General features: G+C 39.3%; 1 protein-coding gene across 1 annotated transcript in view; it reads left to right on the top strand.

Moving 5' to 3' along the window:
• UPRT (uracil phosphoribosyltransferase homolog) overlaps positions 1 to 21,787 on the top strand; it is a 46,488-nt gene extending 24,701 nt beyond the window's left edge. The window contains exons 5-7 of the mRNA XM_062184471.1: positions 235 to 396; positions 1,083 to 1,181; positions 8,789 to 21,787. Coding sequence (XP_062040455.1) covers positions 235 to 396; positions 1,083 to 1,181; positions 8,789 to 8,895 — 368 coding nt within the window. The 3' untranslated portion in view covers positions 8,896 to 21,787. The remainder of the gene's footprint in view (positions 1 to 234; positions 397 to 1,082; positions 1,182 to 8,788) is intronic.
• The last annotated feature ends 2,481 nt before the right edge of the window (positions 21,788 to 24,268 follow it).

Raw genomic sequence — 24,268 nt, 5'->3', positions numbered from 1 at the left:
CCAGGAGTTTATCCGGGTCTTCCACACAAGTGCAGGGGCCCAAGGACTTGGGCCATCTTCTACTGCTTTCCCAGGCGATAGCAGAGACCTGGATCAGAAGTGGAGCAGCTGGGACTCGAACCGGCATCCATATGGGATGCCAGCATTGCAGGCAGCAGCTTTACCCGCCATGCCACAATGCCAGCCCCATCCTCCAATGCTTTCTTTGTTGTTGTTTTTATTTCCTTCCTCAAGGTGAAGCAATGGAGCAAGGTTTACGAGACTGCTGTCGATCCATCCGAATTGGAAAGATCCTGATTCAGAGTGATGAGGAGACACAAAGAGCCAAAGTATACTATGCCAAGTTCCCCCCAGACATTTACCGGAGAAAAGTCCTTCTGATGTATCCAATTCTCAGTGAGTGGCTTGAGTTCAATTTGTAACCTTTGGTTAGGGTTTAAGTTCAACTTAGTGCCTGTCTCCTAGGTACCTTGTATAAAAGCCAAAAATAGTTTCTAAACATGTTTTTCTTAGTTGAATTTAGAGTTGCCTTGGGCGATTCACTGGGAATTTTTATTATGTAATAAGAGAATATGCATTAGTCAGAATTTATTAGCTCCAGAGAGCTTCTGTCTTGAAATGAACACCTTGAAGCATAAGACCTAATGAGGCAAAATATATAGAACACAGAAAATATATTGAAACATGTCTCCTCTCCACCCTAATGAGTATAGCAGTGATTTTCCTAAGGATTTATCCTCTCTGGAGGTAATTTTTCCTCCTTCTATTCTGTTCTCTTTCCTATTTTTACTCAGAGCATACATGGCATGGTCTCCTGGGGAGGTAAGGGGAAATATGTTAAATTTAATATCTCAAATACTAAACAAATGTTGGGCTTATCTTGCATTTGATAATGGAAACATATATGTGTCATGTCCATTACCGAAAATAACAGTGATGAAGAACAAACACCTACAAATGAAGCTTGGCCTAGTGATGTCTTAGGTTAGATTACTATATTGCTCTGACTTCAAAGACACTTAAAAGCCATTCTGAAATAAACATTGGTGTTGGTAATGCATTTGCCTTTCATTTGATTTCAGGCACGGGAAATACTGTGATTGAAGCAGTGAAGGTTCTTATAGAACATGGAGTTCAACCCAATGTCATCATCCTGCTCAGTCTGTTCTCCACTCCTCATGGTGAGTTCAGCATGAGAAAGTAACTAGGCCTCCAAAGTGTTGCTCATGAGGTGGGTAAGTGCACATTCTTCTAGCCTCTCGTCCTGAGGAAAAGTTTATTTGCTCCCACAGTAAAATCTAAATCTAATTTTGGCAGTTAGAACTTGCATTTGTCACCGCTAAGTTCACTGATAATATTTTTACACCTTTCTAATATTCAAATTCAGTTGGAGATGTATGAGGGTACTTCAGAAGGTTTGTGGAAATTGGAACAAAAAGCTAAGTTTGCTGCTAAAAATTTTGAATTCTGTGCATACGAGGGGGTTATCAAAAAATTTACAGAAAATACATATTATGAAAACTGTGCATGTGGCTGGTTTTGTGGCACAATGGGTTAAGCTGCTGCCTATGACACCAGCATCCCATATGGGCACTGGTTCAAGTCCCAGCTGCTCTGCTTCTGATCCAGCTCCCAGTTAATATGCCTGAGAAAGCAGCGGAAGATGGCCCAAGTCTTTGGGTCCCTGCCACCCACCTGGGAGACCTGGATGAAGTTCCAGGCTCCTGGCTTCCATCTGGCCCAGCCCCAGTTATTGCAGTCACTTGGGGGAGTGAACCAGTAGATGGAAGATCTCTCTCTCTCTCTCTCTCTCTCTCTCTCCCTCTCCCTCTCCCTCTCCCTCTCCCTCTCCCTCTCCCTCTTTCTTTTCTCTCTTTGTGTATGTCTCCCTCCCTCTCTCTCTGTAACTCTGCTTTTCAATTAAAAAAAATATGCATGGATTTAAAAAAATTTTTACACCAAAACAAAGTTTTCCACAAATTTTGTGAAGTACCCTCATGTGAACTAACCCCATTGAATAGAACTGTAATTATTTTCCTGGGCACTCTGTTTAGGTAGAATGTGCAAGGGATTAAAAAGTCTCTGTTTCAATAAAAAGGGGGTAGGCAGCATTGCAACTCTGGCATTCCCATTTGGGTACCGGTTCATATTCTAGCTGCTCCACTTCCAACCCATCTCCCTGCTAGTGTGCCTGAGAAAGCAGCAGAAGATGGCCTAAGTACTTGGGCCCCTGCCACTCACATGAGAGACCCAGATGAAGATCCTGGCTCCTAGCTTCTGCCTGGCCCAGCCCTTGGCCATCGTGGCCATCTGGGGAGTGAACCAGCAAATGAAAGGTCTCAATCTCTCTCTCTCAACCTCTCTCTCTCTCAATCTCTCTCTCTTTCTCTTTCTTTCTCTCTCTCTTTCTCTTTCTCTTTCTTTCTCTCTCTCTTTCTCTCTTTCAAACAAATAAATAAATCTTTAAAAAAAGGAAAAAAGTTCCTGCTTCCTCTTGACTCCCCACCTAAGCTTGAGAATTACTTCCAAACAGCAAGAACTCAGGTTTTAGTGAGCTCTGTGGTAAGCTTTGCAGTGTGTAGCAAAGAGCAGAAGTATTTTAAGTGTTTAAGACTTCTGTTCAAAATTTTTAGGTTTTTAAGATTTCTGCTCAAAGGGATGGTCAAAGAACTTCATGCTGTTCATTTCCTGACGGAAATGTGCCTAGTTTAAGATCCTAACTTTTTTTTGCTATACATAGGAGAATTGGGATTGCATCCTATGAAAATAATAAATGCATGTAGAAATATAACTTATAGGATATTTGTTGTATAGTTATTTAGTATAGGAAAAAATGGAAGTATATAAAAAACAATAAGAAAATGGTTAAATAATACTTGGGATCTTCAGAAAGTTCATGAAAAATGTGTATTTTGATAAACTATGCATGTATTTCAGAATTTTTTGCACCAAAATAAATTTGTAATTTCATTCTCCCATGAACTTCTTGAAGCACTCGTGTACGTATTCAAAGGGTCTAATATTATGTAACTGTTAAATCATGTTTTTTAAAAATATTTAGTGACATAAAAAATGTACATGGTAAATGGAAATGAGTAGCACAAAAAATAAACAGCATTAGAATAATGTACAATGTTATCACTAGGCTTAGAGATGACCAATATGAATCATGATTATTGTAATTACCAAAATCATATGAATTTTTGATTTTACATTGAACTTAATGAATCTTTCCTCACCATGATAAGTTACAGAAATACACAGTACTGTTTCAATTTTGGTTTCAGAATACATACATAATAGTAATAGTGGTTCTCTTAGGATAGTGAGATTCTAAGTGATTTTCATTTTATTTTTAAGCTTTTTGAGGATATTTTCTAAATGTTCTACATTGATTTACTTCATAATTGAAAATAACGAGAAATATGAGGAAACTTCTAAAAGTGCATGGAAAATAGAATTAAAAGATAAGTTTATTTTGGTGCAAAAAATTGAAATCCATGAATAGTTTCATCATATTAGGTGTATTCCATGAACTTTTTGAAGTTCCCTCATAAGTGGCTTCTCTGGTGAGGGTGTTTCCTCATCTCCAAAGATTCTGAATCTCACCCTGAAGAGGCTATAGAGTATCAAGTTGGGAAGGCTGCTTTCAACTGGCCATTGTAAAGGAATTATGGCCTGTTTCATTACTTTGCTGCTTCATGATAAAAAAATTATCTGTAAGTCAATGTTAGTGGTGACAAAGGGTGATTTTCTTGGATATCTATTTATATGTAACACAGGTGGCATTGAAAGCATTGAGATAATCCAATAATTCTGAGATTTCCACCTTTGGGTATAACAAAGTAATATTTTTAGTTCTAACAGTGCACAGTAGAATAGTATAATATTCTTTGACATTATAATTGAGAAAATTTAAATATTTTTATTTTTCATCTGCTTAAAAGGCAAGAGTGCTAGGAAGAGAAAAAGAGAGGGTGGGAGGGAGGAGGAATTGGTCTTTTATCCTGATTTACTTTCTTTTTTTTTTTAACTTTTATTTAATGAATATAAATTTCCAAAGTACAGCTTATGGATTACAATGGCTCCCCCCCCATAACCCCCTCCACCTGCAACCCTCCCCTCTCCCACTCCCTCTCCCCTTCCATTCACATCAAGATTCATTTTCAGGCTCTAGGAGGCTGCCCAGCCGGTGCTGCCAACTGGCCCCAGCTGCTAGCTAGAGGCAGCGGCCGGCCTCAGGAGCACACCTGCAAACGTCTCCGGGCCGCACAAACATTCTCTGAGGGAAGCTAGAGCCCCCGGCAGGCAGGCAGCCAGCTTCCTCCTCTGGCTCGCCAGCAAGCTGGCCAAATTTAAAAAAAAAGATTCATTTTCAATTATCTTAATATACAGAAGATCAATTTAGCATATATTAAGTAAAGATTTCAACAGTTTGCACCCACACAGAAACACAAAGTGTAAAACACTGTTTGAGTACTAGTTATAGCATTAAATCACAATGTGCAACACATTTAGGACAGAGATCCTACATGAGGAGTAAATGCACAGTGACTCCTGTTGTTGACTTAACAAATTGATACTCTTGTTTATGGCACCATTAATCACCCTAGGCTCTTATCATGAGTTGCCAAGGTTATGGAAGCCTTTTGAGTTTGCTGACTCTGATCATATTTGGACAAGGTCATAGTCAAAGTGGAAGTTCTCCCCACCCTTCAGAGAAAGGTACCTCCTTCTTTGACCTGTTCTTTCCACCGGGATCTCACTCACAGAGATCTTTCATTTAGGTCCTCTTTTTTTTTGCCAGAGTGTCTTGGCTTTCCATGCCTAAAATACTCTCATGGGCTTTTCAGCCAGATCCGAATGCCTTAAGCGCTAATTCTGAGGCCAGAGTGCTGTTTAGAACATCTGCCATTCTATGAGTCTGCTGTGTATCCCGCTTCCCATGTTGGATTGTTCTCTCCCTTTTTTATTCTATCAGGTAGTATTTGCAGACACTAGTCTTGTTTATGTGATCCCTTTGACTCTTAGTCCTATCATTATGATCAATTGTGAACAGAAATTGATCAAATGGACTAGTGAGATGGCATTGGTACATGCCACCTTGATGGGATTGAATTGGAATCCTCTGGCACGTTTCTAACTCTACCATTTGGGGCAAGTCAATTTGGGATTGAGCATGTCCCAAATTGTACATCTCTTCCCTCTCTTATTCCCACTCTTATATTTAACAGGGATCCCTTTTCAGTTAAGTTTCAACACTTAAGAATAATTGTGTATTAATTACAGAGTTCAACCAATAGTATTAAGTAGAACAAAAAAATACTAAAAGGGATAAAATATTAAGTTGTTCATCAACAGTCAGGGCAAGGGCTGATCAAGTCACCGTGTCTCATAGTGTCCATTTCACTTCAACAGGTTTCGTTTTTGGTGCTTGGTTAGTTGTCACTGATCAGGGAGAACATACATTTGTCCCTTTGGGACTGGCTTATTTCACTCAGCATGATGTTTTCCAGATTCCTCCATTTTGTTGCAAATGACTGGATTTCATTGTTTTTTACTGCTGTATAGTATTCTGTAGAGTACATGACTCATAATTTCTTTATCCAGTCTACTGTTGATGGGCATTTAGGTTGATTCCAGGTATTAGCTATTGTGTATTGAGCTGCAATAAACATTAATGTGCAGACAGCTTTTTTGTTTGCCAGTTTAATTTCGTTTGGGTAAATTCCAAGGAATGGGATGGCTGGGTTGTATGGTAGGGTTATATTCAGATTTCTGAGGAATCTCCAGACTGACTTCCATAGTGGCTTTACCAGTTTGCATTCCCACCAACAGTGGGTTAGTGTCCCTTTTTCCCCACATCCTCGCCAGCATCTGTTGTTGGTAGATTTCTGAATGTGAGCCATTCTAACCAGGGTGAGGTGAAACCTCATTGTGGTTTTGATTTGCATTTTCCTGATTGCTAGTGATCCTGAACATTTTTTCATGTGTCTGTTGGCCATTTGGATTTCCTCTTTTGAAAAATGTCTATTGAGGTCCTTGGCCCATCTCTTAAGTGGGTTGTTTGTTTTGTTGTGGTGGAGTTTCTTGATCTCTTTGTAGATTCCAGTTATTAATCCTTTATCTGTTGCATAGTTTGCAAATATTTTTTCCCATTCTGTCGGTTGCCTCTTCACTTTCCTGACTGTTTCTTTAGCAGTACAGAAACTTCTCAATTTGATGCAATCCTAATCGTTAATTTTGGCTTTGACTGCCTGTGCCACTGGGGTCTTTTCCAAGAAGTCTTTGCCGGTGCCAATATCTTGCAGGGTTTCTCCAATGCTCTCTAATAATTTGATGGTGTTGGGTCGTAGATTTGGGTCTTTAATCCATGTTGAGTGGATTTTTGTGTAAGGTGTAAGGTAGGGGTCTTGCTTCATACTTCTGCACATGGAAATCCAGTTTTCCCAGCACCATTTGTTGACTAGACTGTCCTTGCTCCAGGAATTGGTTTTAGATCCTTGGTCAAATATAAGTTGGCTGTAGATGTCTGGATTGATTTCTGATGTTTCTATTCTGTTCCATTGGTCTATCCATCTGTTTCTGTACCAGTACCATGCTGTTTTGATTACAACTGCCCTGGAGTATGTCCTGAAATCTGGTATTGTGATGCCTTCAGCTTTGTTTTTGTTGTACAAGATTGCTTTGGCTATTCGAGGTCTTCTGTGTCTCCATATGAATTTCAGCATCATTTTTTCCAGATCTGAGAAGAATGTCTTTGGTATCTTGATTGGTATCATATTGAATGTATAAATTGCTTTTGGGAGAATGGACATTTTGATGATGTTGATTCTTCCAATCCATGAGCATGGATTATTTTTCCATTTTTTGGTATCCTCTTCTATTTCTTGCTTTAAGATTTAGTGATTCTCATTGTAGAGATCTTTAACATCCTTGGTTAAGTTTATTCCAAGGTATTTGATTGTTTTTGTAGCTATTGTGCATGGGATTGTTCTTAGCAGTTCTTTCTCAGGCATGGCATTGCCTGTGTATACAAAGGTCGTTGATTTTTGTGCATTGATTTTATATCCTGCTACTTTGCCAAACTCTTCTATGAGTTCCAATAGTCTCTTAGTAGAGTTCTTTGGATCCTCTCAATAAAGAATCATATCATCTGCAAAGAGGGATAATTTGAGTTCTTCCTTCCCAATTTGTATCCCTTTAATTTCTTTTTCTTGTCCTGATGGCTCTGGCTAAAACTTCCAGAACTATATTGAATAGCAGTGGTGAGAGTGGGCATCCCTGTCTGGTACCAGATCTCAGTGGAAATGCTTCCAACTTTTCCCCATTCAATAGGATGCTGGCTGTGGGTTTTTTCATAAATTGCTTTGATTGCATTGAGGAATGTTCCTTCTATATCCAATTTGGTTAGTTTTCATCATGAAAGGGTGTTGTATTTTATCGAATGCTTTCTCTGCATCTATTGAGATAATTATACGGTTTTTCTTCTGCAGTCTGTTAATGTGGTGTATCACATTGATTGATTTATGAACATCCCTGCATACCAGGGATAAATCCCACTTGGTCTGGGTGGATGATTTTTCTGATGTGTTGTTGTATTCTATTGGTGAGAATTTTATTGAGGATTTTTGTGTCTATGTTCATCAGGGATATTGGTCTGTAATTCTCTTTCAATGCTGCATCTTTCTCTGGCTTAGGGATTAAGGTGATGCTGGCTTCATAGAAAGAATTTGGGAGGATTCCCTCTTTTTTGATTGTTCTGAATGGTTTGAGAAGAATTGGAGTTAGTTCTTCTTTAAATTTCTGGTAGAATCCCCTGATTTACTTTCCAAATGCCCATAACAGCTGAGGCTGGGCCAGGCCAAAACCAGGAGCCAGGAACTCCTTTCAGCTCTCCCACATAAGTGATAGGGGCCCAAGCATTTGTGCCATCATTTGCTGCCTTCTAGGATGCATTGGCAGGAAGCTAGATCAGAAGTGGAGGAGCTAAGTCTTGAACCAGTGCTATGATATGGGGTGCAGGTGTCATAAGAGGCAAGGGGTTGCTTAACTTTCTTTGCCACAATGTCCGACCCATTTAGTAGAAAAAGATTTTATTCCATGTCAGGTTTGCTATTGCTTTTTAGTTTGGGGTCCCAGCTAGTCCCTTTCACCCAGTCCTTTCTCTGCCTGCACTCCTCCCCTAAAGGTAGAGTTGCAACTCCTGAAAAAGCTAACTTACTCTGACACACTGAAGAAGTTTTGCACTTGTTTCACAGTATTCCAGTTCAGAAAACAACATTTTATGTGTAATCATCTTTTTAGAAAGGACTATTTTCACTCTATTCTGGCCACCTTTAAAGCAAAACAAGATTCTTTAAGGGAAAAGTTACTATAACCGAGTAACTCTATTCTTCAAATCTTGGATATAAAACATTTTGATTCTAAGAATGTATTAATGAAAGGATAGGGGCATAGTCTAACTGCTATCAAAGCTTTTCACATATGAGCATACTTCAAAAAGTTGATGAAAATGGCATTAAGAGATAATTTTGGTCAAAAATAATGAAATCCACATGTAGTTTTTCCATAATACAACTTGTCCATGAACTTTTTGAAGACCCTTCATATGAGACATTATGTAATGAAGAGATTAACCAAGTCTGGCTATATATCCAAAGACTGTTGTTCTCTGTTCTCTGTTAGTATTAGACCTAGTAACAGTGAATATGGAAGTTCCTAAATTCCAACTAGTGTTACCAAAAAATCTTATCATAATAACGATTTTTCTTTTGTTTTTTTAAAGGTGCCAAATCAATCATCCAAGAATTTCCAGAGATCACAATTTTAACTACTGAAGTTCATCCTGTTGCACCTACACATTTTGGACAGAAATATTTTGGGACAGACTAAGTTATTGGAGGAAAATAGATATTATTGTATATCATTACACTTATGTTTTTGAATTTCTACTTGTATAAATTCACTGGAGAAATGGCAGAGACGACATATTAAGGATGCCTTTTAATTTTGGATTCAGGTATAGTAAAAAGGAAATATTTGAGGTTTATTTATTTTGTTTGGTAATTTCTTGACTACTGACACCAAATTCAACATTGAAGCCCTCAGAACTCTTATATAAGATAGAAATTTTCAATATGCTAATACACATTGCCGAACCCTCAGTGCATTGTTATTCTCCTAATGAACCTCTTAGTTTAGGGGTTGCTTGTAACCACAAAACAAACCTAAACAAAAGTCACTGCTTTGGCCCAGTATTGCATTTTATTTAGCTTGCTCTTAGCTCTAGTGAGGTTTCATGTATGTGACTGTTGCCACCTTCCTCTGTGCTTTACTTCCTGATACTATACATGCTGATAGCTTGGAGAAGAGAAAAAAAATAATGCCTCCTAGATTTTTACATTTCCATTAATAACTTCACTCAGTTGGCAGACCCAGGATGTATGGTTAACTCTTTGGTCATGCCATTATTTTCCTCATGGCTCATTTCCCAAACTGTGTCTTGTAGGCAATGCCTTGCCAAGCTGTAAGGCAGTGAAGAAGGTGGTGGGACATTTTCAGTAACTGAACTGTAATATTGATTTATACCGACTGAACCAGGGGTGTCTGGATACTGACAAAGGAGAGCTAAGTACTAGTGGTGCCTTCAATTCTCCAGAAAAGAATTGCTGGTGGTTTTTCTGAGGTATTGGGGAAAGAGGGAATTCTTGCTGGATTTCAGGCCAATAAATAAAGTAATTAAAATTTTAATTCATTTTTAATTTGGACGTTTCTACTAAAGGCCTTGGATTTGGAAATTAGTTATATTGCGTGTTTGTTGACTGTAGTTGTATTAAAATGTCAGACGAAAAACCACATCCATGCTCTTTAAAAAAAAATCCCTAAGATTTATATGTGTTCTTATTTAGGCTTCTGGAAGGAAGAGAAACTATTTTAGAAATCTGTCTGTTCTGGCCGGTGCCACGTTTCAGAAGGCTAATCCTCCGCCTGCAGCGCCGGCACACTGGGTTCTAGTCCTGGTCGGGGCGCCAGATTCTATCTCGGTTGCTCCTCTTCCAGTCCAGCTCTCTGCTGTGGCCCGGGAGTGCAGTGGAGGATGGCCCAAGTGCTTGGGCCCTGCACTTGCATGGGAGACCAGGAGAAGCACCTGGCTCCTTGCAGAGCCCCGGCCGCAGCATGCTGGCTGCAGCGGCCATTGGGGGGTGAACCAAGGGAAAAGGAAGACCTTTCTCTCTGTCTCTCTCTCTCACTGTCTAACTCTGCCTGTCCAAAAAAAAAAAAGAAAGAAAGAAAGAAAGAAATCTGTGTGTTCTGAAATCTGTGTGTAAAACCCTAATCTCATTTTGCATTGATATTAAAACATTTTAACAATGGTAGCTGGCTGATTACTTGATGAATTATGCTCTCAGGGGCCCATAGGCAGCTGTTGTGGGCCTCTGTTCAAAAGCACAGAAAAGAGCAGAAGGCAATGTCTTAGAAAGAACTAAAGCTGACAAAAATGAACAAAGATTGGGAAAGAGAAAAGAGACCTGGTATAAAGTGGGTTATATTTTACTTTGGAGCCTAGACTACTAGAAGAACCTTACTGTGCATTTTCCCCTTTATTTTTTAAGGACTGTCATAGATACATAGCCCAATTTACAGTCTTTCTGTGGCAAGTGTTCTTTCAAATTGTTACTGAAATTCTTATCTATATCTGTCACTTATAATTTTGATACAATGTGGATCTTGTTTACTCCTGGTTAGCAGAAGCTGTGACTGAAGCCCATTGAAAGCCAAAATCATTATCTTCCTGTCCCAGGAAAGATGTGAGCCAGCAAATTTAGATAGAGAACAGATCTCCTTGAGATTATGGCATTAAATTAGTTGGAAAGATGATGCCTACCACTAGGGGAGTTAATGTTTCTGAATTAGTGTGTTTGTTAGGGCTTCAATATTTTGTTTGAAGTGACTTTATTATAGAACATCAGATAAATTCATATTCAAGAGTAGGTTAAAAAACCATATTTCAGGAAAATTATTTTTATATGATCACTCCATTGGATTTTACATGTTTCTGTTCCTTTTCATCAGTGGACATGATTGGGAGCTGACTACATTTGGTTTCCACCTGGAAGGCCTAGCATAAACAGTAAGAATTGTTCAAGGGGATCATATTCCCCCTGATGCTTATCCTCTACCCCTGGCAGATTTCAAGAAAAATTGTAGCTATGTCTTCTAAAATTTGGCTGTTTTAAGCAAATGAGGCATTATTTGTAGGGTGAACTACTTGCACAATTCTTTGGACCTGGGACATTTCTGAAATCTAAAGTTTATACAAGATTAACAGACTATTCAAAACAAGATTCTTTTTTAATGACATTAATTTCAGAGCAGTATAAACTATCAATTCCTTATTGAAGATAATAAAAACCCAGGCACAATAAAAATGACACTAAATAGAATATAGCCGTGCTTCTTCATACTTGAATGTTGGGATTGATGTTGTGGTACAACAGGTTCAGCTGCCTCTTGCAGTGCCAGCATCCTATATGAGCACCCATTGGGAGTTCCAGCTGCTCCGCTTCTGATCCAGCTCCCTGGTCATGCACCTGGGAAAGCAGCCGAAGATGGCCCAAGTATTTAGGCCCCTTCCACCCATGAGGGAGACCCAGGCTCCTCTTTTCAGCCTGGCTCAGCCCTGGCTGTTTGTAGCCATTTAGAGAGTGAACCAGGAGATGAAAGAAAATTCTCCCTCCCTCTTTCACTCTGCCTTTCAAACCCACTATGCTACAATGTGAGTCCCAATAAAACAAATCTTTAAATAAACCTGAGTGTGTACCAGACTCACCTGCAGGGTCACAGATTACTGGGCCCTACTGCTAGAGTTTTGGATTCCACAGATCTGGGTTAGGGACCGAGGATTTGCATTTCTAGTAAGTTCCCAGGTGATGCTGTTGTTGCTGGACTGGGGACCATATTTGACTTCACACATTTCTTCTTTACTAATATAAACATTTAATGATATCAATTTGCCTATAAACATTTAATTATATCTCACAATTAAAAAATTATTTTCATTTTATTTGAAAAGCAGAAAGAGAGGGGTGGGTATCTTCCATTAGCTGGTTCCCTCTCTGAGTGTCTGCAATAGCCATGGATGGGCCAGGCTAAAGCCAGGAGCCCAGAACTCAGTCTGGGGCACCCACGTGGGTGGCAGGGACCCAAGAATTTGAATCATTGTTTGCTGCCTCTCAGGGTACAAATTAACAGGAACCTGGAATTGGAAGTGGAACTCAGCTTCGAACACGGCATTCCAATATGGGATGAGGGTGTCCCAAGTGGCATCTTAACTGTTGTGCCAAATGCCCACCTCAGTACCTTTTTTTTTTACAAAATTATATTTGTAAACATATAACAGGCTCCAAGATAACATTTCATTCATTCTAGGTGTTATGATAGAGAATCTAGATGTTTAATTAGGAATGGAATCAGGTGTTGCCATCATTTGAAACACAGCGAACAGCTTACCAATTTTGCCAGATTCTTTAACTCTACGAGTGGCCAGGGGAGCATCCCCTAGCTCCTTGATTTTCTTCTGCTCCTCTTTTTGTTTTGGCTTGAAAGCTTGAGCTTGATCTTCCTCATCCATCGGCTTGGTCTGCTTCTTGGGCTGTTTCGGGACTTCTTGCCACCTTAATGACCAGACACGGTATGTGCTGCATATCTCACAAATTTCGGCATATTGTGTTTTCATTTTCACTGAGATCAAAATACTTTCTTATTTCCTCTTTTTGGACCCAGGGTTATTTAGAATTGTATCATTTAAACTCCAAATATTTATAGGATTTTCCAGATTTCTTTCTGCTATTGCTTCCTCATTCTATTGTGATCAGAGAATATACTTTGTATGATTTGAATCCTTTTAAATTTATTGAGGTTTGTTTTATGGTCCAGAATATAGTCCCTCCTGGTAAATCTTCTGTGGGTGCTTGAAAAGTGTATGTATCCTGCTGTTGTTGGGTGGAGTGTTCTATAAATGTCAATTAGGTTAAGTGGATTGATAGTGTTGCTCAAGTCATCTGTTTACTGATTTCCTGTCTGCTTCTTCTATCTGTTATTGGGAGAGGGATGTTGAAATCTCAGACTAAAATTTTGCATTTGTTTGTTTCTCCTTTCAGATCTATCAGTGTTTGCTTCATATATTTTGAAGCTCTGTTGGGTATATAAACTTTTAGGATTGTTCTCTTGATGATTTGATCCTTTGTCATTATGAAGCATTTCCCCTTTATCCCTGTCAATATTCTTTGTTCTGAAATCTACTTTGGCTAATGTTAACATAAATATTTTAGCTTTCTTTTGAATAATATTAACATGGCATATCTTTTTCCATTCTTTTAATTTAATGTGATTGTTTTTAAAAAATTTATTTGAGAGGCAGAGAGACAGAGCTGTCATTTGCTGGTTTATTTCCCAGATGCCCAAAGCCAGGTGCTAGGAACTCAGTCCAAGTCTCCCATGTGAATGGTAGGAACCCAATTACTTAAACCATCACTGCTGCCTCCTAGGATCTGTGTTAGTGGGAAGTTTGAGTCAGGAGCTACAGCTGGCAATTGAAACCTGATACTCTGATATGGGATATGGGCATCTTTTTTTAATTTATTTATTTGACAGATGGAGTTAGACAGTGAGAGAGAGAGAGAGACACCCCCAGATGTCCCTCACGGCCAGAGCTACGCCCATCCGAAGCCAGGAGCCAGGTGCTTCTTCCTGGTCTCCGATGTGGGTGCAGGGCCCAAGCACTTGGGCCATCCTCCACTGCCCTCCTGGGCCACAGCAGAGAGCTGGACTGGAAGAGGAGCAGCTGGGACTAGAACCCGGCAGGGATATGGGCATCTTAACTGCTAGGCCAAATGCCCACCCCATGATTGGTTTTAAATCTCCCATCTTGCTCTTTGCCTTCTATTTTAAGTTTCAAATTTTTAATTTTATTTTAAAAAGACAGTAAAGATAATTTACATAACATGTTCCAAGAGGTAACTAGTTTATAAAGTATCTTAAACAAAAATGTGTATAATATATTCAGCAAAAGTATATATAATTCAGCAATTATAGACTGTTTTTTATAGACCGTGTACTTGAAGTTTTTCAGTAGTTCCTGAAAATTTGGTCATGGGAGTTGAATATAAGGGAAATATGTTTATAGGTTGCTTTTTATTTATACAGAATGGAAAAATAAAATGGGTTTTTGACAGTCCTTAATGAGCTTCAAGTGACGTTTTAATTTTCAAACTCAAATATTCTTTCATAAAATTGCTATTATCAGAGGCAGGCGTTGTGGAATGGTGAGTTAAGCCACTGCTTGGGACACCTGCCTCCTGTATGAGTGCCAGTTCAAGCTCCAGCTGTTTTGTTCCTCATCTAGCTCCCCACTAATGTGTCAGGAAGACAGTAGAAGATTGCCCAATGCTTGGGCTCCTGGCACTCATGTGGAGGACCAAGATGGAGTTCCTGGCCCCTAGCTTTGGCCTGGCCCAAATCCAACTGTGGCATTTGGGGATTGAACCAGTGGATAGAAATCTCTGCCTCTCCTCTCAGTAGCTCTGCCTTCAGAGTAAAATTAAATAAATATTGTTATTACTGAAAGACTATTTTAAGTACCTAACTGTATATTGTATCTGAGATTACTTACGAGAGGAGATTTTAAAGATAGTACAGCTAGTTAAGCTGCTGCTTGGGATGCCTGCATCCCATATCAGGGTGCTGGTTTGAGTCCTGGCTACTTTGCTTCCAATCCAGCTTTCTGCTAATGTACCTGGGAGGCAGCAGAAGATGGCCCAAGTTCTTGGGTTCCTGCCTCCCACAGGAGAGATGCAGATGGAGTTCCTGGCTCCTGGCTTTAGCCTGGCCCAGCCCCAGCTATTGTAGGCATTTGGAGAGTGAACCAGCAGACAGAAGATAATTTCTCCTTCTCTGTCCTTCTGCTTTTCAAATAAATAAATCTTTTTAAATAAATAAAGATATAATACATTATAAAAGATATAATCACCATTCAGAATATTTAAATGCTGGAGCAGCTGGGACTCGAACTGGCACCCATATGGGATGCCAGCACTGTAGGCAGCGGCTTTACCCACTACACCGCAGCACCAGCCCCGCTATTGATTTTCTTCATGTCTTTTATCTCAATTATTGCCTTCTTTTATATTAATTAGGTTATTTTCTGGTATACCTGTATCAGGGATTCCCAAGACCACCTCCAAAATTTCTAGGATTCCAAAGTCATTAACTTTGTTGTTACAGTTTATTTCAGCCAAAGGATGCTAACCAAAAGCAGCAGAAGGAATTGGCACGTGGGGCAATGTCTGGAGGCAAACAGATACAAGTGTGCAAGACTCCTTTTCTAGTAGAACTGCATAGGATGCATTTGATTCCTCTGTTGATTAGCAACACATGTAAACTGTGGTCTACCAGGGAGCTCACTGGATTCTAAGATTCCAGAGTTCATTGCAGTTTGATCACAAAGGGACATGGTGCCTGCATGGTTGATTGCAGTTACCAAAACAGACCACCAGAAGAAAAGCAGGTGTTCTCCATAAGTCACATTGTCTATGAAGACGAGACAAATTAGTACCAGGTTGTTCAAAATTCCAAGTCTACAAAACAACCTTACCAGGACATTTTAAGATTTCAATTCCCAGTAGGTAGACAAGTGCCATTCATTGAAACAGACCCTCTGAGAATAAGCAAGGTGTGAGTAGCTCAGATCTGATGAGTCAGCTCTTTCCTGCATAGTCTATCCTCTTGGCCCTTGACCTAGGCTGTCTTAAAGGAAAACTATATTTTTCTGAGTACCTGCATTTAGTATAGCATGTATATAACAGCTGTAGTAAAAATATCTATGTCCTACATTTCAAGGATTCAGTGCAAGATGGGGATAGACTAGAAGAGGCAATTAGCCCATCCTATAAAACTATTATATACATCTCCATTATTTCATATTAATTTGATTGTTTCTTCCATTGGTCTACTATCATGTATACTTTATGATAAATAGAACCATTTAGCATATTAATTAGCTGATGTTTAACTAGATATAATTCTTCCTCAAGCCAATCAGTTTCCATTGATCTCACATCCTGAGAAAGTTTAATTAAATTTCTCAATGCATATAATTATCAATATCTGTATTATGACTTATTCTTTAAAATATTTATTTACTTGAAAGAATTACAGAGAGGTGGAGAGAGAGAGTCTTCCATCAGCTGGTTCACTCCCCAATTGACCGCAATGGCTGGAGCTGCACCGATCCGAAACCAGGAACCAAGAGCTTCTTCTGGGTCTCCCACATGGGTTTAGGGGCCCAAGGACTTGGGCCATCTTCTGCTGCTCTCCCAGGCCACAGCAGAGAGCTGGATTGGAAGTGGAATAGCCAGGACTTGAACCGGTGATCATATGGGATGCTGGCACCACAGGCGACAGCTTTACCCACTATGCGACAGCACCAGCCCCATGACTTATTTATGAAAGGCAATTGAATTTTACTAGCAATGCTAACATTACACCATATTTGTACAATAGTTATTGTGCAACTCTGTTTCATTCCACAAGTCAGTAAGAATTAGCTATTTATTATACTCTCCCAACATAATTGGCCCTTGACCACATACCAATGTTCTGATACACAGATGTCATGATTGACCAGGTTTTGGTTATTTCCAGGTTCTGAGTCAGATGGTGTCCTTGTATTAGTCTGCTAGAGCTGTCACAATGAAATACAGACTGGCTGTAACAACAGAACTTTGTTTTCTCACAGTTCTGGATGCTAGAAGTCCTAGATCAAGGCGTTGGCAGATTTGATTTCTAAAGCGTCTCTGGCTTTTAGAAATGGCTACTTTCTTGCTGTGTCCTTATGTGGTCTTTCCTTTGTATGTGTGCCCCTAGTGTATTTTTGTGTGTCCATGTTTTCTCTTCTAAGGACACTAGTCAGATTAGATTAGGGCCCATCTAGTACCCTCACTTTAACTTCTTTTTTTTTTTTTTAAAGATTTATTTATTTATTTGAAAGTCAGAGTAACACAGAGAGGAGAGGCAGAGAGAGGTCTTCCATCTGATGATTCACTCCCCAATTGGCCACAACGGCCGGAGCTGCGCCAATCCGAAGCCAGGAGCCAGGAGCTTCTTCTGGGTCTCCCACCTGGGTGCAGGGGCCCAAGGACTTGGGCCATCTTCTACTGTTTTCTGAGGCCATAGCAGAGAGCTGGATGGGACTAGAACCGGTGCCCATATGGGATGCCGGCGCTTCAGGCCAGGGTGTTAACCCGCTGTGCCACAGCGCTGGCTCCCTCACTTTAACTTCTAAAAGGCCCAATCTCCAAATACACTCACATTCTAAGGCTCTGGGTGTTAGCACTTCAACATGAATTTGAGGAGGACACAATCAGCCTATAGCATGTGGAAACAAAGCTAGCTGTCTCAATTCACATGACTTTTACTGACACTGACTCCCCTTGTGTGTCATTCTTTAGTAGATCTCACCTGTTTTTTAAGGTAAGTATAAGGATGTCGTCCAGACTGGTTCCTATTCCTGCTAATTGTAGTACAGGGTGCAACTTATTTTGGTCCATTCATGGGGTGAGGCCTGACAGTGTACATCAATGTAAATTATTCTTGCCTCCAGAGAACTTAGAAGTTTGAAAGTCCATAAGGTTTCCAAAAGTGTTGATGAAGGGTCATTGCCTAGGATGTAGCATCATTGCTCAATTGCAGTGTCAGGCTTTATCTTTTTTAAAAGAGCTATTTATTTATTTGAAAGGCAGAGTTAGAGAAAGAAAGGGGGAGTGAAAGAGGGAGGGAGGAAGAGAGAAAGAGATCAATCTTCCATCCGCTGGTTCATTCCCCCAAAAGGCTGCAATGGCCAGGGCTGGGCCAGATCAAATCCAGGAGCTAGGATCTTCCTCTGAGTCTCCCACGTGGGTGGCAGGGACCAAGCACTTGGGTTATCTTCTGCTGTTTTCCAGGTGCATTATTAGGGAGCTGCATTGGCTGGAATCAAAGTGGCATTCTATGGGATGCTGGCATTGCAAGTGATAGATTAACCTGCTATGCCACAACACTGGTCCCAGGCTCTATCTGTTTTAAAATAGTATAGCGACTCTACTGGGCCAGAGTACAGGCCCTTTATCAGCAACAAGTCCTTGCATAGAATCTGCCAGACCCAGATTCCTAAAGCCTCACCAGCTTTGCAGGCTGATTCCTATCCTTTTGCTTTCTTCTGGAAGAGTATCTTTTTTTTTACTGGGCTATTCTACCTAATATCGTTTTCTTTTGAATGCTGCTCATTCAAAGAGAATTCACTTTGTCCTTTGAAACTTCAACTGACATTAATCTTTCCCACAGCTCTCTTCTGTCTTGTGGACCAGCATTTAATCCACCAGTCATGTTGTTGCCATTGTGAACCAATTGCTTGAGTACAGTTAAGATACATGGTTTGGGCTGGCGCCGTGGCTCACTTGGCTAATCCTCTGCCTGTGGTGCTGGCACCCCGGGTTCTAGTCCTGGTTGGGGCACCGGATTCTGTCCCGGTTGTTCCTCTTCCAGTCCAGCTCTCTGCTGTGGCCTGGGAAGGCAGTGGAGGATGGCCCAAGTCCTTGGGCCCTGTACCCACATGGGAGACCAGGAGAAGCACCTGGCTCGTGGTTTCAGATCGGCGCAGTGCACCGGCCGTAGCGGCCATTTGGGGGGTGAACCAACGGAAAAGGAAGACCTTTGTCTCTCTCTCTCTCTGTCTAACTCTGCCTGTCAAAAAGAAAAAAAAAGATACATGGTTTGTATCCAAAAATGATGAGTCCCAATACTAAGGTTATATTTGCATGGATAGTAGTCACATTTAGGTATAGTTTGCTTTGAGTGTGCCATAAAGTCCTCCCCATGCCTTCCTTGTCTCAAGGTGAAGTCATTTCCCATAGAATTGGAGCCCATCGTGTGGCATCTACTGCCTTATTTCCATCAGAAACTCTTTGTTTCTATTTTATTTATTATCCTTAAAGCCACAGAAACAAGGATGATTTGTATTTATATATAACACCACTTTGCCATAACAAGCATGCAGCTGCTACATTCTGTTCATAATAGTCAAGGACTTTTCTAAGTATCTGGTGATCAAAGTTTACAGATTATCTAGTGAACAGTCTGCCAGTTGCACACTACATAGTTTAATGATTCACCAAGAGATACTTCCTGGAAGCTTCTTCCCAAATGATATCCTGTATGGTAGATGTAGCCTAAAATTTAAGAATCAAAAGATATTGGTGATTAACTTGTGCTCCATTTGATTTTCAACAATTAATTCTGTTCATCATTGTAGTGCATGACCAGAATATCTCCCATCATGATACCACTCAGGCTTGCAGGTTTCTGTTTGCCCTTGTCAAAGTCCAAAAGTTGGGGTATTCTAGGCAAACATACCACTTCACCCTCTTGGGCATCTGGTATACTTGTGTTAATATAGAGTATTATTCTCTTCCTGTTAGCCTTTATTTTAAAGATTTATTTGAAAATCAGAATTAAAGACAGAGGGGAGATCTTCATTCACTTGTTCACTGTCCAAATGGCCCCAACAGCCAGGACTTGGCCAGGTTGAAGCCAGAAGCCAGGAACTCCATCTGGGTCTCCCAAAAGGGTGACAGGGGCCCAAGCACTTGGGCCATCTTGCAATGTTTCCCAGGAACATTAGCAGGAAGCTCGATTGGAAGTAGAGCCACCAGGACTTGAACTGGCACTCAGATATGAGATGCTGGCATTTCAAAGAGTGGCTTAACTCACTGTACTGCAGAGCCGGTTCCTGTTGTGAGCCTTTCTTGAGAAACCAATGTAATGTTGGATTTCCATCATTGAATTCATTCTTTTACTTTCAGCTACTACTTTTCTTTCTTTCTATTTGTTAATGATTTTAACCTAGACATTTTCACCCTTGAAAGGAATGTCAGACTCAATGACAGTGCTTTCCCTTCAGTCCATTTCCACCTGTATAGAGTTACACAAATATAGAACTAGTGGCCTATCTTGGCCACTACTAAGCAAGACAGTTGCATTCATTGTTAATCTCAGTGTTTCAAGATGAGTGAAAGTGTAATCCATCCCCAAAAGTTCTTAGGAATTCTGGCATAAAGTTTGAAATATAAAATTACAGTTGTCCTTTGTCATCTATGGGGGATAAGTTCCAATATGCCCAGTGGATGTCTGAAACTGCAGATAGTACCGTACCGTAAATTTAATGCCTTTTTCATCCTAACTAAGCACTTATCATGGACTATGGCTGTGATCTTTGTAGTTTGAGATGCAACAGATAAACCTGCATGAATTTCTTTTTCCTTCCTGACAATATCATGGATAGAAGATTTGTTCTTACTATGGATCTTAGAAACCTCAGCATACAGCTTTTTTTTTTATTACCTAGTTAAGAACTTTTACTTTTTCATTTTAAGGAAGCATTTGGCAGCTTATCTTTGGCATATCCAAATTGCCAGCATCACTATTCTTGCCTTTTAGGGCCATTATTAAACAAAACAGTGGATGCTTGAGCACAGGCATAGCAGTCAATCTAATAACTGAGATAGATAGATTTTCTAAGTGACTAATAGGCAGGTAGCATAGGCAGCATGGACACATTGGACAATAAGATGACTCAGGCAGGATGGAGCAAGACAGTGTTGGATTTCATTACATGCTTATAGCAGCAGGGAATTTAAAACTCATTAATTATTTTTGGAATTTTCCATGTAATATTTTCAGATGCTAGTTGATCATGGATAACTGAAACCACAGAAAGCTAAACTGCATATAATTGGAGAACTACTGTACAATTTCTTGATTAAAGATTATCATGGCTCTGGCAAGTAGAATTTTAGCCCTGGACCCAAAACCACTGTATCAGGTAGGAGAAAAAGAAAGTTGAGGTGATGTGGGGAATAATTGTATGGTTGTAACAGTATCATACCCACCCTTACCATCCTAAGTCCTCCCTCATGTTAGTATGAGCATATATTCTTTATATAAGTAGGATTTCATACCTTTGTCTCCAACCAAATATTGAGGTAGTATTCACATATAATAAAAATAATTAAAGTTTTTGATTCAGTGATTTTTAATATATTCACAAAGTTGAGCAACCACCACAATCTAATGCCAAAATATTTTCAGCAAACCAACAAGAAACCCTGTACTCATTAGTAGTCACTTCCCATTCCCCATCCCCCAGTCCCTGGCAACTACCAATATACTTTCTTGCCCTATGGATTTGTCTATTCTGAACATTAGATATAAATGGAATAATCTGTGATCTGTTTCAAGTTCATTTTTATGCATGGTGTAAAGAAGGAATTTGCATATGTATATCTGGTAATCTAAGCATTATTTGTTGAAAAGACCTGTCATTGCCCCATTGAATTGTCTTGGCATCCTTGTTAAGAATCAACTGACCATAAATGTAAGGGTTTATTTCTGGACTCACAATTTTATTCCAGAACCCTATGTGTCTGTCCTTATGCCAGTTTTGATTACTGTAGCTCTGTAGTAGTGTTGACATCAGAAAGTATGAGTCCTCCTACTTTATTATTCTTTCTTGAGATTTTTTTGGCTATTTGGGGGGAGAGTCTTGCAAATCATTATGAATTTTAGGACCAGCTTTTCCATGTCTAAAAAACTAAGCCAAATTTTCAACAATGTTTCGTACTTTTTAAGACACAAGTCTTGCACCTCCTTGCTTATTCATCAAATAAATATTTTATTATTTTTGATGCTATTATACATGGAATTATTTTCTTAATTTCTTTTTGGATTGTTCATTGCTAGTGTATGTAGATCTGCTGGTTTTGTGTGTTGATCTTATATCCTACAACTTTGCTGAATCCAGTTATTAGATATGGGCTTCTTTTTTTCTGTGTGTATTCTTTGGAAATTTCCATATATAAGAGTATGTCATCAGCATATAGATTTACTTTTTCTATTCCAATTTGGGTGCCTTTTATTTCTTTTTTGCCTAATTACTGTGGCTGGAACTTCCCTTACAATGTTACATAAGAGTAGTGTCTTAATTCCACTTATTACCACATTGTCTTAGGAAAAATAATTCCTGACTTCCACTACTGAGTATCTTTATAAAATGTACCTCTTCATTTCTATTAACATGTTTTGTTTAAAATGTATTTTGACTGATGATAGTATAGTCATTCCAGTTTTCTTGTAGTTGCTCTTTGCATGATATTTTGTAAAAAGAAGCAATCAATTGAATTGAAAGGCACTATAAATTCCCTAAGTATTAGAAAACATACCAAATTCTACACTTAAATATACAAGATGGTATAGTCTACAAATATTTTTTATCATCTAATTTTAATGTCAAATCTTCATGAGATAGGAAGGGTGAGAATTATTCATTAATCAAAGGAGGAAACATATCTTTAAAAGTGAAATGACTTGTTCAAGACCATATGTTATGCAGAGCTCAAATTAGGAACTCAAATCTCTTAACTGTTCCTGCTAGTTCATCAAAAATACTTCTTATTTTAATAACCATTATTAATTTCTTATAAAAGAAACTGCACAAATATGCCCATTAAATCACCTAATTACCAATATAATCAAAATAAAGGAATATTATGTTTAAAATTTACTCTTGTCCAACATGGATTTTATTCATGTTAAATGAAATCCTGGTAAATCAGTTCATTCAACATTTATTAAGTACCTTCCATATACCAAAAACTGTTCTTGGCATGAGTATACAATTGTGAACAAAGAAGTCCCTGCCTTCACAAAGGCTGTATTATAGTCATTTTAGTGTGTTACAAACAAGTTAATAAACAAATGCATATTAGAATATTAGACATGTTCTTATCTTTATTTTTTAGAAAAAATATATGGATGAATTTGTTTTTAAAATGATATGTCACCTCAAATAGACTATTCATTTGCAAACTCTAATGAATATTTCTTAAGTTGTTTTTGTATTGGGTACTCTAGACTCTAAGGCTCACCATATACAGATGTTCCTTACTTAGGATGAGGTTATGTTCAGATTAATCTATCATAAATTGACAATATCACAAGTTGAAAATGTATTTAATACTCTAACCTATTAAACCTCACAGCTAAGCAGCACTGTGCACTGTAGCATGTCAGTTCTTTCCCTTTGTGATCACATGGCTGAGTGGGAGCTGTGGCTTGCTGCTCCTGCCCAGCTTTTCAAGATAGCATAGTAATGCATATCTCTAGCCTGGGAAAAGATCAAAATTCACAGCGCAGTTTCCACTGAATGCATATTCCTTTTGCACCACTGTAACACTGAAAAATGGTAAGTCGAACAATCCTTAAGTGCAGAACATCTGTACATTTGAATTTACGGGAATCTACTTGAGATTCTATTAGAGATAGGGGAAAACCAAAGTATTTTTCCTACTCTCACTCAGCGCAACACTTCTGATACAGGATATGTGGGCGTTTCTTCCCACACACCAAGCAATCAATCCGCAAGTGGACACCTGCTGAGTGTCCTCTAATTCAATCAGTTCTAACACTCTAGCTGAAGCTACTGTCAGATCCCTCAAGTTAAGTGCTTAGTCCCACTTCAGATGCCAGTTGCAAGTCCTATGTTGTGTTATCTGTATTTCTGACCTGTCAGCTATAAGATGAGGGTCTCCCAAACCTCCTCCTCAGTTTCCATTTATTTGTTAGATGACTCACAGAACTCAGGGAAATGCTTATGCTTACGGTTTATTGTAAAGGATATTATTACAAAGGATGCATATGCACATCTACATGGAAGAGATGCATTGGGTAAAGAATTTGTAAAGGGGTTTGAGTTTCCATGCCCTCTCTGGGCATAACACCTTCTATGAACCTTAGTATGTTCAGCAATCCAGAAGATCTCTGAACCCTGTCCTTTTGGGATTTTATGAAGGCTTCATTATGTAGGCTTAATTGCCTACATCGTTGACCACTGATAATCAGCTCAACCTTCAGACCCTCCTTGGGGGTCTGGGGTGGGGAGGGGGTGGAACTGAAAGATCCAACCCTCTAATCACATGGTTGGTTCTATGGGCAACCAGCTCCCAACCTAAAGACATCCAGGAGTCCCTAACCAGGAGACATCCCATTAGCATACAAAAAAACAATCACTTAAGAGGTACTAGAGATTTTAGGAGCCCTGCACCAGAAACTAGGGGCAGAGACCAAATATATGTACATGTCCTGTTATATCACAATATCATAGATTCATGCTAACTTA

The sequence above is a fragment of the Lepus europaeus genome, chromosome X (genome assembly GCF_033115175.1).
Source record: "Lepus europaeus isolate LE1 chromosome X, mLepTim1.pri, whole genome shotgun sequence".
Classification (NCBI taxonomy): Eukaryota; Metazoa; Chordata; class Mammalia; order Lagomorpha; family Leporidae; genus Lepus; species Lepus europaeus.
The sequence above is the reverse complement of the archived record's forward strand: the minus strand, read 5'-3'. Positions and strand labels throughout refer to the sequence as shown.